Raw genomic sequence first — 17,051 nt, forward strand, 5'->3', positions numbered from 1 at the left:
ACAATGGTGTGTTCTTGCTAACTCATTTGTTCGTCCCCCACTATGGCGGCGGTTTCCCCTCTCTTATATCGGCCCCGGTCCTCTCCCTCCGAGAACACACCCGACGGAAAGGGTTACCACAACGTCCATTTCGAAAGGGGACAGGACTGCGTCCTACCCTGACTAAAATGGTATTCGCCTCCAAAAGCTTCCTATCGTGACGCACTGGCGGGCCCGGGGATAACCTCAGTCCTGGCGAGCCCCTGGTCCTCATCTTCTTGCACCGAAGAGGAAAGCTTTATAGGTTGCTTTGGGAACCGGCGGTGGCCCTGCTCCCTTAACACAAAAAAGGAAAGCCTCCTCACATGCGCGTGCTGGCACTCCTGTTGGCACCGCCTGGTGCAACGCTTCCCCCCCCCAACGCGACAGTACTGGACCGGGCGGCTCCGTCGGGTCACTCATGGTTATCCCGCCTCGCGAAGGCCTCGAGAGCAAACTCGGGGGCTGCCTTCCCGAGGAGGCAACGCGCAGTTCCTTCGAACGCCCGCTGCCACACGCTTCATGAGGCGGGGGCATCCTCGCGAGGGCCCCGCTCGTGAAATCTGATGACGGGCCATCCAGAGCCGCGCCGCACGCCGCGTCTTTGGCCGCAGGCAGATGGGCCTGGGTACCCCAGTCCCCAAGGCCCGACAGAAATGGCTTGAAGAAGCAGGGGTGCGACGCCGTGGCGGCGGAGACAAGGGGGGAGGGTGGCGTGCAGTGTACATTGCCAATTGGGCACTGCTCTGCGCCGGCGCACCGGCCGAATCTTTCGGCCGGCCGCACGCGGGCTGCCCGATCCATGGGCTGCACGCGGGCTGCACCATTAGATTTGTCCATGCAACAAAAAATTGTCGATGCAGCAAACTTCGGCTACGATGCAGCAAATTTCAACATTGATGCATCAAAAATATGGTTGTAGCAAAAAATATCAACATGGTCATAGCAAAAAAAACCACACTGATGATGCATGGTAGCAAAACAAAATGTGAGTTGTAGCAAAACAATCCGGTGAACTCGGTTTGCAACTCTGACGAACGTATATGCAACTTTTTTAGTGAACGGTTGCAGCAAAAAAATGATACCGGTTGTAGCAAAAATTAACACGATTGTAGCAAAAAAATCGACAAACTCGGGTTGCAACTAAACTTGGATGCAACTTTTTAGCATAGTTTTAAATAGCCCGCTATAGCCAGGCTATAGCCTCACTATAGCCTTTTCAACAGGGTGCCGCTAAATGGTATCATGTACAAATATGCCGCTATAGCCCGCTATAGCTGATTTAGGGGTTGTTTGGATTGTGACTATCTTTGCCATATCTTACCATATTATTTTTGCCACACTTGCCTTACTTGAGTTGCTCAAATTGTTGGCCACACATTCGCTTGCCTAAGGGAATCTTGCCACACTTTTTATGTCTATGACATGTGGGGTTGAGTACTCATTAAAAAATGCTTGCCTTAGGTGTGGGTAGAACCAAACACCCACCTTACTTGGTCAAATTTGTCTAAGATAAGTTGTGGCAAAGTGTGGTAAGGTGTGGCTAGGAACCAAACAGCCCCTTAGAGGCCCCCCGCTATTTAAAACACTGCTTTTTAGTGGACAAAATGTAGCAACAATCACCAACGTTTGCAGCAAAAATCATGTCGGTAGTGAAAAAACAGTTACAACAAAAAATAACGCCTCGCGGCACAAAAGAAAGAGAGGGTCCACGCGCGAGATCGCACGACGCGCGTGGGACCAGACGGAATGTTCAGCCGGCGCGCCGTGCCGAATCGTTTCCCTCTCCAATTTGCCATACGGCTGAAATGTCGTGACCACGCATGCGATCCACATATGTACAGTCGGATCCATCCAGATTTCAAAAATCGAATCCGGTAGTAAGTCGTCTTCCCCGCCAATTCGGCTTCGATCACCCTACAGGCTGCAGCTTAGCTCCTACGCATCCTTCCCACTCCGACGCCGAGGCGAGCTCTCCTTCCCGCCGCCGCCTCACGCTGGGTTGATAAATGGCATAGCATAGCGTCTCCCCTCTTCTCATCTTGATCTTCTTCTCGCCGATCGACTCCCCTCCTCCTCCGCAACCGCAATCACCAGGCACCAAAGAGGCAAAGACCAATCCATGCCGGCTCTCATGGCGAAGAGCTCTTCCTCGGGGCTGTGCGCGATCCGCCGCGAGCTCCAGCGGCGCAGGAAGCTCGCCGGCGCCGGGACCGCGCCCAAAGGAGGGATCGCCAAGAAGTCGTCTGCGCAGCACAGTTCCGCTTCCGCTTCGATCCAGAAGAAGCCGTCGTCCGCGTCGATCCTGCAGCACGCGCCGGTCGCGGTGGCCGACAAGAAGCAGCAGCTTGCCGGCGCGGCCAAGGGAACCAGCGCCGCCGCCAAGGAGATCTCCTCTGTGCCGCTGGGACAGGCTGCGAAGAGGTGCACCGGCACGACGCGCCGATCCGCGTCGATCCCGCCGGCTTCAAGCGGAGCTGACACCACCACCGGAGCAGAGTGCATCAAGACCATGCCAACCATAGCGACCCGGCCGCGCCCTTCGTCGATCTGGGTGAAGAAGGGGATGGCGGTGAAGGTGCGCACGCGCGCCGGGATCCTGCCGACGGGGCACTGCCTCGTGCTCTGGCTCGGCGCCCGCGTCGTCTCCGACGCAGCAGACGACGATGGCTACGTCGAAGTGATCTACGACGGCAACTTCCCCCGCGACGACCCCCTCCGAACGGTGCGCGTCGCCATGGACGACGTCAGGAGCATGCCCGCCGTCGTCGAAAGTTAACTCGATCGGCAGCGACTGCAGAAGCAAAGGGCGCTGTCTCATAAGCTAAAGGGAGTGAGTGATATTGTAGCCCATTTGTTAGCTGCCAATGTCTGAGGGATCCCATCCCAGGCTTGTAGTTGTAGGACAGGAGATCATCCGGACTTTATTGTTTCTCATCTAAGTAGATGATGTAATGAAACTGTATATTTGAGAATCAATATAGCTTTCCCTTGAAAAAAAGGAGGAGATTCTATTGTTATGTCAACCTTTTAGCCAGTCTTCAGATTATTTGCTCTTTTTACAGTTACAGTTATATATGATGTGCTACCTTTTGCGCAAACAAGAAATTTGTGCTCACATGCCTGTAACTGTAAGCATCAACCCCCTGTGCATGGTGAGCTCTACAAAAGGTTAGTTTTGCTGTGTATGTAAATTTCAGGGTTGGAATAAGCTGCAGAGGATTTTTCTGCAGAGGACATTTTTTTGCTGGCAGCTTGGAATAATCAGCAGAGGATTCAGGACGTAACTTAGTTTTCTGTTTTACTCAAATGATGTCACGATTTTTCAACATAACTTGCCTGTATATTAATTGTTGTTTGGGAACCTGCTCTACATGGGCAACAAGAACACAGAGAAGGTACATGCTCCACGGTATCTACATACAAGACAAAGAACTTGCTGGACATATCCATCAAGGCCAGAAACTTTATGGTAACATTCCCTCACATCTGACATAACCAAAAATCAAAAAGGCATCTCAGAATAGCTTGATCAAAATAAATTGTCTGACATTGCCAAGCATAGTTTACATAATTTGGTAGAAATAGAACTTCTCAACCAAAAATACTTCACAGGGCATTGCTTTGACAGTACATGGAGATTATTTTCGGCAAAATTTCCTCACAGGTCTCTGAAACAAAAAATGATCAAAATGCACCAGGTAACATGATAGCTTAATCTAAATAAACTGGCTCGGCATAAATATCTCGAGGACAACAATGTCTCTCAAAACATGTCAGCCCCCTTTCTATCATGGGCTGGTAGTGATGGGCTAGGCCCATCCAGCTCGTTGCTGCGGCAATTACAAGTATGAGAGGGCCGAGGCGACGGACGAGGCATCCGCTTAGGATTACGGCTATCGGCACGGTGGCTTATGTCTTCTCCTACCTCCGGCTCCTTCCCTCGGTCCCCCTTCTGACTGCCTTGTAATCCCAGCCCAATTAGCTACCTCTCTTCTTCCTGTAATATCGTTGATTGATCAGTGAAGCTAGACCTGAACAAGTCAGCAGAAATTATTTGCTGAACACTTCAAGTTTGTGTATCGTAGACTGGTCTTAGCTCTTGTATCAAATCAGTAGCATCCCAACAAAACTGGGACAAGTAAAAGAACTGAAAGGAGCCAAATCTTTGTAATGTGCCTTCCTCCTGTATATGAATTGGAAAAGAACCTCATTTTTCGGATATGAATATACACAATAGTTGAAAGGACTTCCAGGAAATAAACAACTTGCTTGTTCTTCAATCACTCCCACAAGCATCAAGAAATAAGTAGCACATGAAAACATTAAAGAAGGTAAAGAAACAGCAAAAAGATGGTGTTTCTACCTCACAATCTGTACTGCTATAAAAAGGAGACATGTGCATAACTGCATATCCACTGTTGGCAAAAATTACGGCCATCTTAACATGGACAGGAACTACATCACGACAAAATGGAAGGAATAACAGGATAACTAGATCAATGATAAACAAGAGCTCAGAGGGTTGCTAATCTGCTCATGGAAGGGATAACAGGGCAAGTTCTGTCTCATACAAGAGGTGTCAGAAGTAAGCAATGCTCACCAAGACGTCGCCGCCTTACTAACAACACTAGATACTCAAAGATATCCAAGCAAAGAATAAAAGCCCAATATTGGTAAAAGAAGCATTCAAGAAATCCAATTATCCAATAGTTCATTTTACAAACATAGTATAGTCTTTGATAAAGATGTCAAGAAACTATTGTTAAATGCTGAATCATATCCATGAATAATTTGCCTTCCAAGTTGATACCAAAGATGAGACACTAACCAAATCTGAGCATAGATACATGAACAAAAATTAAATGGGGCCTCAAGAGCCGTTCTAATGTGGCCAATATCCACACTAACACATGTATCCATTGTCAAGCATGCAGCTATATGGCACACACCCAGACACATAAGTCAAAGGCTAAACTTCCATACTATCCATGGAGGAAAACCTCGAACTGCGGAAACTAACTGAAGCATACCTCTGATGGATGGATCCAAATATCAGATGGTCCCATGTGATAAGTTGCAGACCTTTTGCAGATCAGAAAGTGGAACATGTCAAATTGTCAATATATATAATTTACCCAGATTCAGATCAAACTGAAACTACTAGTTTATAGAAACAGAGAATCCTGATAGGACAAACATGCATACATACAGGAATTAAGCAGCACAAATACATCATAAAAAAGGGGAAAGGGGGAAAGGTTCATTCTGAAGTCAGAAGTTCCCAAAGAGTGAAAGGGAACACACAGACAAAATGTTCCGAAAATTCCAAAAAAGTCTAAAGGTATGGGTTAGATTTTGGTTCAAATTTGAAAACCCCAAATCTAAAAATTCCACTATGGACTTCTTTCTGACAGCCATACACATCTTCCGGCATCAATTTTTACCAGCATATCATTGAACATCTTAACGAAAACTTACCAACTCAACTTCGGAAAAGGATAAATATATCAAATATGCAATACAGTTGCAGTACAACTAAACCTGTCTAAGTCCAACCAAACACAATCAAATTTCAGCGGAAGGCGGACACAGACAATTACTAACCAGAATTTAGCTAGCAGGGCACTAACTTGCAAATGCTAATAGATATCAAAACTGAATATGCATTTATAACCCATAACCTGTCAAATATTATCAAAAGATAACAGACATGGTCAACTGAATCATACTGGTTGACCATAGCTTATTTAGTACCTGTCATAGCTGCAAAACTTTAGATTTTAACTAACAGAAAATACACAGACCTACGAGTAATAATAACTACTCCCTCCGTTCCTAAATATAAGTCTTTTTAGAGATTCTACTACGGACTATATAGGGAGCAAAATGAGTGAACCTACACTCTAAAGTATGTCTATATACATCTGTATATAGTTCATAGTGGAATCTCTGAAAAGACATATATTTAGGAATGGAGGAAGTAGTTTTCATTTCATATACCCGAGGCTTTAGATAACATGGAAGAAACTAATGACTGAACATACATTGATTGCATCATCTATTGAGCATTGAGTGAACCTCTGTAGTTATCTTGTGTCAATTGATTATCGAGATTGCTGCTACACAGAATATATGCAGTTCATCCTCTCCACTCTTTGCTAGAAATCACATTGAAACACAGAGGATTTATGGTATGGGATTTCATTACATGGTTGCAAGCCCCACGGATTTTATCATTTCTGGAACCAGATGTCCTGCCTTTTCATTTTATTCTCATGTAATTGGTCAACCAGTTCCCTTCTTTGATCTCATGTGATATATCAATCCACAGACCTGATAGCAACAGTCTTAGGGAGTTATCCCCTAAATCCATGGTAGCATCTTCATGAAAATGAGCAGCTTACGTTGTGTGGAGACAAAAGGCATAGGTAGCTACAGAACCTGCAAAAATGAACTGAAAATCTTACACTGTGCAGAACAAAGTGTAACACCAAAGCCATATATACAATGAGAACAACACTAAGGGAAATTTGCTAGTGACAAACTAAATTATGATTGAATAAAAACTATAAAATTCACAACAGTCAAACAAAAGCAGTCAGCAACAGGATAACTGGCACAACTGAATTCTGGAGATGTGAAGTTTGATTTGCCATATATAACAAGTTCAGTTAAAGGCAGGCCTACTGGAGTACCGGTTCAACTTTCAAGTAATGCTGTTTTTCTATAACTTGTAAGTCCAGTTATATTCAAGGATACATCAGACTACTTTCTCTACAACTCCCAGAGGGACCCAAGTTCTGATATTTGAGATCCAACAGATTTATTTTTATAGTTTCTCTGCATTCCCCTGAGGAACCCAAGTTCTGAAACTTCAGATCCCATCTGATGTTTGTAGTTCTCTAGAGCAGCAGAAGGACACACGAAAACGGTACATTTCTATCCATTCTATTCCACCGATTTGATTAATTTGTCTCGTTGTGTGATGTAGCTTTCTGCTACTTAATCCACTACTCATCAGACAAGATTTAGTCAGAATAACCCCACCAAAACTAAAAAAGTACAAAATATAAACGATAACATGGTATGCATGAAATAGCCAAACACGTAAGAAACATGGACACTCAAGACTCAAGAATAAGTACATACTCTTATACCTTTCACCAGCCAAACTTGCGTTTTACCTTTGCCAACTGTTTCGCAGAATGCAAGTGAGGCTACTTTTAAACACATACGGAACTGTTTTGATCAGCATAACAAATAGTTGCGTAGCAACCAAGTCTGTTCACAAATCACAAGTGCCAACCATTAGCACGACAATAGTTGCGTGAATTAGCAAGTGTGCGTCCATGTTTGATTTTCTTTGACAAATTGTAAGCAGTCTCCACTTTGTCCATCTCCAGCAGCCTGTCATTCAGTTTGCTATAAACAACTCTCCCTAGACAGAAGCCTTTCCTAAGTGATTCCTCCACCACAAAAACAGCAGCATCAACCTTGCCCACATTGCAAAGCCCATTTACAATAAACTCGTATATTTCTTTATCGGACGGATACCCGCTCTCTTGCATCTCCTCCCAAATGTTCAACACTGTCCCACTTTTCCCAAACCTGGCAAGCCTTTCAAGCAGAAGCTTGTATGTTTTCAGCGATATCGTACAACCAGCCTTCCTACTCTTTTGGTAGATCATCAAGGCAGCATGAGGGGGGCCAAACGTACAAAGTGGCTCGATGAATGATGTAATTATGCCTGTATCTGGCAGAACTCCTTGAGCCAGCATGTCATCAAACATTTGAAGTGCATCAGCCACCCTGCGTGTTTTCAAAAGGGCTCTAATCATCTTGCAGTATGTGTCACTGTTTGGAGGACAATTATTGTCCACCATATCCTTGTAATACTTGATGGACCTGTCCAAATCCCCTACTGAGATAAAATTGAAAACAAGTGCATTGTAGGCCATTGTAGTTGGACCGTATCCCTCTTGCACCATTTTCTCAAACACCCTGAGTGCCTCCTCGGCCTGTCCTGCCCTCCCCAATGCCTCGATAAGATGGCAATGCGAAACATCATCTGGCACTAGCCCATCCTCCAGCATCATTGCCCAGAAATGCTGCAACTTATCAACCCTCCCAAACCTCGCCCAACCGCCAAGCACGTCATTGTACACTTGCTTATCAAGATGGAATGGTTGTCCACGGGCGGCTTGTACGAGTGAGCTGGCTACACCGACGTGTGACCTCCGGCAGAGGCATTCGATGAGAGCAGAGAAAGCCTCCTTTCTGTGGCAAGTTTTCTCGATTCCTATCCCAAATTGGTCGCTCTCGAGCATTTGGACGGCCTTGTTGACCTGCCTGGCGGCAACAAGAGTATCCATGATGATCTGCAGCGTGGTTAGGTCCGGAAAGACGCCATTTTTCCGCATTACCTCCAGGGCAGGCTCGACGGAGGTGAAGAACTTCCTCCTGCCCAGAGCCCTGACGACGATGTTGCAGGTCTGCACGGAAGGACGGAGCTTGGCGCTGCAGATGGCCCAGTCGAGGAGGTCGACGGTGGCGGAGCCGCTGAGGTTGCCGCGGCTGACCACATCGGACAGAACCTCCGGGGAGAGGGCGTCGAGGCCCGTGGAGGAGAGGGCTCGGTGGAGGGCGGCGCGGCCGGGGGGCTTCTGGAGGAAGACCCCGCGGAGGCGGTCCGCCGGGGACAGGAGGAGGGTTGTGGTGGGAGGAGGAGGGTGGGGAGGAGCTGCTCCTGGATCAGGATTGGGGTTACCGGGGTGAAGGGGAGTCGGGGTTGGGGCTGATTTGGTGGGATTGGTGGCGGAGAGGAGGCGGATGGAGGAGACGACCATGTCGGCGGCGGAGGTGGAATAGCTGCTGAGGCTACGACGGAGAAGAAGGCGGCGGGCCATTTGGAAGCACACCGGAGGAATGGTCCGGCTGCCGACCAGCCCGCAGCGGCAGCGGCGGCAGGGCTATCCTTGCAGAGGGTGAATTTCCTCCTGGACATGAATTAGCCACTTATTACATCCATCGGATCAAGAGTTGACGAACGAGATCGGTCAATAATCCTGCCATTGGATCAAGAATCGACGAACAAGATTGATCAACAATCAAAACTTCAGAAAACATTCGTCCAATTATCTCGGTGACATTTTAATAGAAAAAAATCATCTAATACAAATATCAAAACTTCAGAAAACATTTGCATCATTTCAACCATTCAAACATCTCATCATATTTGAGAAACGAAAATTCCAATTTTTTCAGTAGCATTTTAATCATTTTCATAAACATTTTCGCACATGTACCAAAATATTCATCCTAATTCTAATTTTTTTCATATTTCAATCTACTTCCAGTCGTCGAGACTATTTCTCGCTTGCCTCATATTCGCACATGTACCAAAAACATATTCATATTCGCTTGCCGCATATTCATCCTAATTCTATTTTTTTCATATTTCAATCAACTTCTAGTCGTCAAGACTATTTCTTGCTCACACCACTGCCCCCTACTCCTTGCCGCGATGGCTGCACCCTTGCGTCCGGACGAAATTTAAATTCAAATTGTTCTGGACCGTTTCCCGCACTTTCAGGAAACAGTTAACAACGCCTGGAATCGTCCAACGCCGCCCATGTGTGCTTTTGCAAGGCTGAATACCAAGATGGGTAGGGCCGTCAGAGACCTTAGGATTTGGAGCAAACCCCTCTTTGGCGGTGCAAAACTTCAACTGCACTTGGTCACGGAAGTAGTTCTTCGTTTCGACATTTCCCAAGAAAGTCGAGTCCTTCCGGATGCAGAATTCCATCTTCTAAAACTCCGAAAGCTACGCATTCTAGGCCTTGCGGCACTAGACCATGCTCGGAAGCGTCAGGCCTCCCGGATCACCTGGCTGCGGGCTGGGGACGCACCAACCACTTTCTTCCAAGCCAAAAAAACTATAGAAGACGCAAGGCTCTCATCCACAGCTTGCATGGGACGGATGGGATAGTAAAAGCAGAGGAAGACAAGGAGAAGGTGATCCATGAGCACTTTTCCTCATTACTTGGAACTTCAGCGCGCCGCAGCGCCACTATCCATTGGAGCGCTTTAGACTTACCTCGCCTTCAAGGTGGTGGGCTGGACAACCCTTTCATCGAGGAGGAAGTGAGGCGCGCGATAAAGGCCTCCTCGGCGGAATGATCTCTAGGGCCGGAGGGCTATTCTGGCTCTTTCTTCCAAGCATGCTGGCCAATCATCAAACACGACGTCATGATGGCCTTTGGCCAGTTCTACAACTTAGCTGGTAGGAATTTTGGGGTCCTAAACTCCGCTACCGTCACCTTACTGCTCAAGAAAGATGGGACGACATCAATTAACGACTACAAGTCAGATCAGTCTCGTTCACTCCATAGCCAAACTAATCTCCAAAGTGATTTCCATGCGACTAGCATGTGTCATTGACACACTGATCCCTCTGTCTCAGTCGGCATTCCTCCGAACAAATTAAGTGTATTCATGACAACTTCCTCTACATCCAAAATTCCGTCAAGGCTCAACATAGACGGAAAACACTGGCCCTTCTGCTTAAGCTAGACATCGCCAAAGCTTTTGACAATGTGTCCTCGGAGTATATTCTAGAGCTGCAGCAACAATTAGGCTATAGTGCACGTTGGAGAGACGAGATAGTGTGGAAAATATGAGATAAACGCTTGCGTCTTGCAGGGGCGCTTTACGTGTTAATATAGGCCACCGGCCAGGTAGTTACAAAGATCTACAAGATTAATTGTTGGATTGCTATACAAGTCATATCTCTAACAGCTAACTTGAACACAATCATATACCGTTTATATTTCACGGATATATGTTACACCTTTTAACACTCCCCCTCAATCACAACTATCCAAGTTGAGATTGTTTCTAAATGCTCCTAGCTGCCGAATGGTGAGTGGCTTAGTGAAGCCATCTGCAACTTGATCACCAGTTGGTACAAACCTGATGTTCAATAACTTGTCTACCACTCGTTTCACGAACAAAATGATAATCAATCTCAATGTGCTTTGTTCTAGCATGAAAAACAGGGTTAGCAGACATATAGGTAGCTCCAAGGTTATCACACCATAGTGAGGCTGCCTTTGGATGGCGTATACCTAGTTCAGTCAACAAGTTCTGAACCCAAATAATTTCAGCAGTTGCATTTGCTAAGGATTTATACTCAGCCTCAGTGCTTGACCTGGAAACTGTGGGTTGCTTGCGAGCGCTCCAAGAAACAAGGTTACCTCCAAGAAACACAGCAAAGCCCCCAGTAGATCTCCTATCATCAGGACATCCAGCCCAGTCTGCATCTGAGAATGCACTTACTAGCATAGAATCAGTTTTGCTAATCTTAAGTCCATGACTTTTTGTTCCCTGCAGATATCTCAGTATTCTTTTTACTGCAGTCCAATGCACACTAGTGGGAGCATGCAAAAACTGGCATACTTTATTAACTGAATATGAAATATCAGGCCTGGTAAGAGTCAAGTATTGTAATTCTCCTACAATACTTCTATACTTTGCCGAATCCTCTGCTCCTAATACTTCCCCATCATAAAGAGACAGTTTTTCAGAAGTAGACAGTGGTGTGGGAGAGGGTTTGCAGCCCATCAACCCTATGCGTTGAAGGATTTCTTGCACATACTTTTCTTGGGACAAAAGAATTCCATTATGTACTTGTTTTACCTCAATGTCAAGGAAGAAATGCAAAGCTCCAAGATCCTTGAGTGCAAATTCCTTGCCAAGATCCTTTAAGAGAGCCTCAACCGCTTGGGGAGAGGAGCTTGCAACTATGATGTCATCAACATAGATTAGCATAAGAATAGTAACGGCATGCTTATGGTAGAAGAAAAGTGAGGTATCTCCTCTCGATGGAGCAAAACTAAGGGATTGCAATTTGGGGGACAACCGTGAGTACCAAGCTCTAGGTGCTTGCTTGAGCCCATAGAGTGCCTTCTCAAGTTTACACACATGTCCAGGTGAGTTAGAACTCTCATACCCAGGAGGTTGTCTCATGAACACTTCCTCTTCCAGAACACCATGCAAAAACACATTCTTCACATCTAATTGTCTCATGCACCAATTTCGAGAGACTGCAACAGAAAGGATCAACCTAATAGTAGCAACCTTAACTACAGGACTAAATGTGTCCTCATAGTCAATCCCATACCTCTGTTTAAACCCTTTGGCAACCAGGCGTGCTTTGTACCTATCAACACTGCCATCAGCTTTCCTCTTTACCTTGTACACCCATTTGCAATCGATGATGTTTTTGCCCCTAGCTGGAGGAACTAGGCGCCAAGTCTTGTTTTGCATAAGTGCACCATATTCCTCATCCATTGCCTCTTTCCACCTCGGTGAGGTAAGGGCTTCTTTCACGTTTTGTGGTTCACCTGTGGCACAAAAAGAACCCCAACGAATGCAACCATCGTGATATACCTTTGGTTTGATGACACCACCTTGTGACCTGGTGTGAGCACGCGCAGGTGGAGGTGGCACAGGGCGCGAGAGCTGCAGTTGGAGACGATTTGACGACGCAGACCCGGATCCCGAGGAAAAATCCTGTGGAGAGGCGGCGGCGGCGGTGTCAGCAGCATCAGCAGCGGCATGCGCTGTATGGGGATCGTCGTAGGAGTCGGCGCAAGAATCGTCAGCGTGGGAGTTGGCGCCGGTCGGTACGGCCGACAACGACCGCGTCTGGGGGGCCGAGGCTGGCGCAGCGTCACGTGCGGGGGACCCGCCTGTCCCCGCACCCAGCCCCGCGCCCGAGGAACCGTCAACCGTGCGCCCGCCTGGCGACGTGTTGGGCGCGCCACGTAGTGAGGCAGGCCCTGGCGCGCCGGATCCCGAAGGAAAAACGCCGACTGCTGGCCCGCCTGGCGCCGCAGATCCTGGAGAAAGCGCGTCTGCCGCTGGCCCGCCTGGCGCCGCAAGTCCCGAGGAGGATCTGCTTGCTGCGCCCGATCCCGAGGAGGAGTCCGCCGGATTTTCTGCACCGTCGGAGAGCATAAAATCACGGTCGTTGGCAGCCGTTTCTACACCAATTTCTGCACTGTTTTCCTGCACACTTTCAGCTGAGATATGATCAAGTGTAGTAGTATGAGGCATTGTCATGCTAGCATCAGTATCATTTCCACCGCGTGGGGAGGGAAGGGATGGTGGAAGGAGATGTGAGGGCAGCACAATAAGCTCTTTGCGAAGCTGGGCACCAGCATTTGGATGTAATTGCGAGAAGGGAAATATTTGCTCATCAAACACCACATCACGAGACACATAAACCCTGCTAGAGGCCACATCAAGACATTTGTAACCTTTATGCAGCGAGATGCACCCTATAAAAACACATTGCTTAGACCGGAATTCAAGCTTGTGCTTATTGAAAGGACGTAAATTTAGCCAAACCGCACAACCAAGAATACGAAGGAAATTGTAGTTGGGTTTAATGTCAAAGAGACGTTCAAGAGGTGTTTGGTCATGGATGACTTTGCTTGGGACACGGTTAATAAGGTACACAGCAGTAGTAAAGGCTTCATCCCAAAATTTCAAGGGCATGAACGCATGAGCAAGGAGGGAAAGACCTACTTCGACAATGTGTCGGTGTTTGCGTTCAGCGGATCCGTTCTGTTGGTGAGCATGAGGGCAGGAGACATGGTGGATAATGCCTATGCGCTCAAAGAAGGTGTTGAGATGTTGATACTCTCCACCCCAATCGGTTTGCATGGCTAGAATTTTGCGATCAAACTGGCGCTCAACAAGTTGTTGAAAGAGATGAAATTTCTCAAAGACGTCAGACTTGTTCTTGAGCAAGTAAATCCAGGCGAACTTACTAAAATCATCAATAAAACTCACATAGTACTTTTGTCTACCAACAAAAACGGGTCGAGGACCCCACACATCCGAGAAAACAAGTTCTAGAGGAAAATGCGACACACTACTAGACCGAGAGTATGGAAGCTGATGGCGTTTGGCCTTTTGACAGGAATCACAAACTAATAAGTGATCCTTTTTATTTGACACTGGGAGAGAAAAATTACTAAGAACTTTCTGGACCACAGGTAAAGCTGGATGTCCTAAGCGCTTGTGCCATCGCGAGGTGGAAGGTTTGACAGCGCCAAGAGCATGTGGATGTGGGGCTTCGTGATGGCTAGATACTGGGAACAAGCGACCCTTACTCTTGCTTTGAAGAATGGTTCTCCGAGTGTCCCGATCCTTAACAAAAACAATTTCAGGGTAAACTTCGAGAAAGGCATGGTTATCAAGCATGAGTTGCGCGGCGGAAAGAAGGCTTTTTTCGGCTTGTGGAGAGTGGAGGATGTTGTTAAGGCTGAGGGAACCATGCGGGGTAGATAAAACTGAATGACCAACATGGGCAATGCTCATACCTTGACCGTTGGCGGTGTGGATTTGCTCGTTGCCAGTGTAGCGATTGTGGACAGCCAGCTTCTCAAGTTCGCCAGTGACATGGTCAGTTGCACCAGTGTCAAGATGCCAGTTGGTATCTATCCCATAGGAGTGGGCGGCGTTAGCGGATTTTTGCCCACGTCCACCGGCACCTCCTCCTCCTGCTGGATTGTGAACATTGTTGTTGTAGTTGCGATCAAAGCGCTTCGCACAACGCCATGCCCCATGTCCACTCTCCTTGCAAATTTGACAGTTCTCAAACTTGCGATCACCGCGATCACCGCGGTCTCCTCCTTGGCGTGGTGTGTTGTTGTTGCTGTCAGGGAAGCGGCCTCCCGTGTTGTTGTTGTTGTAGCCACCACGAGAGCCGTTGTTGTTGTAGCCACCACGGCCACGGCCACCTCCCCGAGCAGCGAGATTGGCGGTGTAGACGCTGGTTTGGGAAGTGATCCGTGCTTCGGCTACGAGGAGGAGGGAAAAGAGCTCACCGAGTCCGATGGGTTGGTCGGTGACGGTGCGGGTGGTGATGGCGGAGACAAACCCGTTGTACTCAGGCTCGTGCATCAGCCCCTGGAGAATATGCGAGACGACGTCATCTTCATCCAGAGGCTTCCCGGCTGCTGCCAGTTCGTCGGCGAGGCCCTTCATCTTGGTGAAGTAGGCGGCGGCAGAGGAGTCACCCTTGCGGGTACTCCCGATCAGAGATCGGAGCTGGATGATGCGCGCCCGTGACTGCGAGGAGAAGCTTTGGAGAATCTCCTTCCACGCTGATGCAGCCGTCTCACAGTTGCTGACCTGGAGAAGGATGTCACGGGAGAGGGACGCAAGCAAGAACGTAGGCACCTGCTGGTCCTGCGTTACCCAAACAGCATGTTCAGGGTTTGGCATGGCGGTAAGCTCCTTCTTCCCGGCGACATCTTTCTCCAAGATGAGCTCGGCGGGAGGAGCCTTGAGGGTACCATCAAGGTAGCCCATCATGCCGGCAGCCCGGACATGAGGGAGCACCTGCGCCCTCCAGACAAGGAAGTTCTCCCCGTTAAGTTTCTCGGCGATGGTGTGGCCGAGAGAGGCGATGGAGGGGAGGGCCATGGCGACGGCGGCGGTGGAGGATGAAGACATAGATGTGATTGGAAGAGTTTAGGCTCTGTATACCATGTGGAAAATATGAGATAAACGCTTGCGTCTTGCAGGGGCGCTTTACGTGTTAATATAGGCCACCGGCCAGGTAGTTACAAAGATCTACAAGATTAGTTGTTGGATTGCTATACAAGTCATATCTCTAACAACTAACTTGAACACAATCATATACTGTTTATATTTCACGGATATATGTTACACCTTTTAACAGATAGCACTTCTTCTATCCACATCATCATCGTATTTCCTCCTCAACAAAGTCCCTGGCCAAAGGATTGGTCACCACCTTGCAGACCGGTGAATCTCTGTGCTCCATAATGGAGATGGAGGGGTTTTTCTATTCTATTCTATTTTACCTAAGAGAGAGGAGTAGGTCCTAATACTTTTCATGATCGGTAACTAACTAGTAGATGTTTGTACCCTCGATCGAGTTTTGACTACTATGTGCTGGTTAGCTAACCAACTAAGATGATAACAATTCGTTAGTACATTTGTAGTCATGCTTGATAACAATTAGCTAGTGGTTAACGTATATGGTGACTGCACTTGTCTGACACCACCAAAATCCCAATTCGGGAAGGGGGCATGGGGAGGTAGGAGGTGGCGCCTACGTGCAAGAGAGGATGCAACCCGCGTTTAGACAGATAAGTTGTTAGATTTTGTAAGGTGTTCTCTACTCATTCATGAGGAATTTGAATTTGATCTACACATTGGATTCAAGGAAAGGGGTCGGGGAAGAGGAGTAAGAGAGAGCTCATTCTGGGCCTACAAGCCGAGACGGTAGAGGAGGCTTGTGTGTGGGCCTCTGGTTCGTAATTCTGGTTCCTTCTTGTTCTTCTTCCAAGTTCCTGACAATCCCTCCTTGTTTAGAAATGGCTTGTCGCCAAGCCGGTGCACGAGGGAAACCCTGCTTAATTTCTTTGAAATCTTCCCAGGTTGCAAGATCTGCGGAGTCACATGACCACCAAAGAAGTATCTGGACCACTTTCTTGTCGCCGTGCTGAATCACACGACATTGTAGAACTTGCTCGGTAACTTGCAAATAAGTCTCAGGGGATGGAAGGCTCGGTAGCACTTGATGTGACGGTTTGAGGACTCGCCGGAGGAGTGATACATGAAATACATGGTGTACCTCACTTCATGCTGGGAGGTCAAGACGATAAGCCACTTCACCCAAGCATTCCAGGATTGTATAGGGGTCGAAAATACTTATATGCTAGCTTATGGTTAGCCCTTGGAGCAATAGATGTTTGGAGGTAAGGCTGTAGCTTCAGAAACACTTGATCACCCACTTCAAAAGTTCTTTCAGAGTGGTGCTTGTCAGCTTGGGCTTTGATTCGTTGTTGTGCACAGAGCAATTGCTGCTTAACTGACTCAAGGATCACTCTCCGCTGTTCCAACCACAAACTGAGATCAGAGGAAACGATGGCACAATCAGGAGTAATGCCAAAATGCCTGGGGAGGTGTCCATAAATGATCTC

The 17,051-nt window shown here is 47.4% G+C and overlaps 1 protein-coding gene and 1 non-coding gene across 5 annotated transcripts; both read right to left on the reverse strand.

Annotated features, from left to right (window-relative positions):
- Positions 1–3,542: 3,542 nt before the first annotated feature.
- Positions 3,543–9,006, reverse strand: LOC123452978 (putative pentatricopeptide repeat-containing protein At5g43820). Of its 4 annotated transcripts, XM_045129728.1 has the most exons (4): positions 7,171–9,006; positions 6,066–6,462; positions 5,052–5,103; positions 3,543–4,204 (listed from the first exon to the last, which is right to left on the reverse strand). In XM_045129728.1, exon 1 carries the CDS (start codon positions 8,925–8,927, stop codon positions 7,314–7,316), a length of 1,614 nt encoding a protein of 537 aa, XP_044985663.1. In that variant the 5' UTR covers positions 8,928–9,006; the 3' UTR covers positions 3,543–4,204; positions 5,052–5,103; positions 6,066–6,462; positions 7,171–7,313. The 4 variants fall into 4 exon arrangements, with proteins under 4 accessions (XP_044985663.1, XP_044985661.1, XP_044985664.1 ...); XM_045129726.1 differs by lacking the exons at positions 3,543–4,204; positions 5,052–5,103 and having other exon boundaries at positions 5,986–6,462; positions 7,206–9,006; XM_045129729.1 differs by lacking the exons at positions 3,543–4,204; positions 5,052–5,103 and having other exon boundaries at positions 5,986–6,462; positions 7,179–9,006.
- LOC123400581 lies at positions 4,533–4,628 on the reverse strand. Its single transcript, XR_006610805.1, has one exon. It is a non-coding gene; the product is annotated as a small nucleolar RNA snoR1 (small nucleolar RNA).
- Positions 9,007–17,051: the final 8,045 nt, after the last annotated feature.

This window comes from Hordeum vulgare, chromosome 5H (genome assembly GCF_904849725.1).
Source record: "Hordeum vulgare subsp. vulgare chromosome 5H, MorexV3_pseudomolecules_assembly, whole genome shotgun sequence".
In the NCBI taxonomy this organism is placed as follows: domain Eukaryota; kingdom Viridiplantae; phylum Streptophyta; class Magnoliopsida; order Poales; family Poaceae; genus Hordeum; species Hordeum vulgare.

Bases quoted from the DNA above. Each gene is read 5' to 3' on its own strand.
- LOC123452978 (XM_045129728.1), bottom strand. From the start codon at position 8,927: ATGGCCCGCCGCCTTCTTCTCCGTCGTAGCCTCAGCAGCTATTCCACC.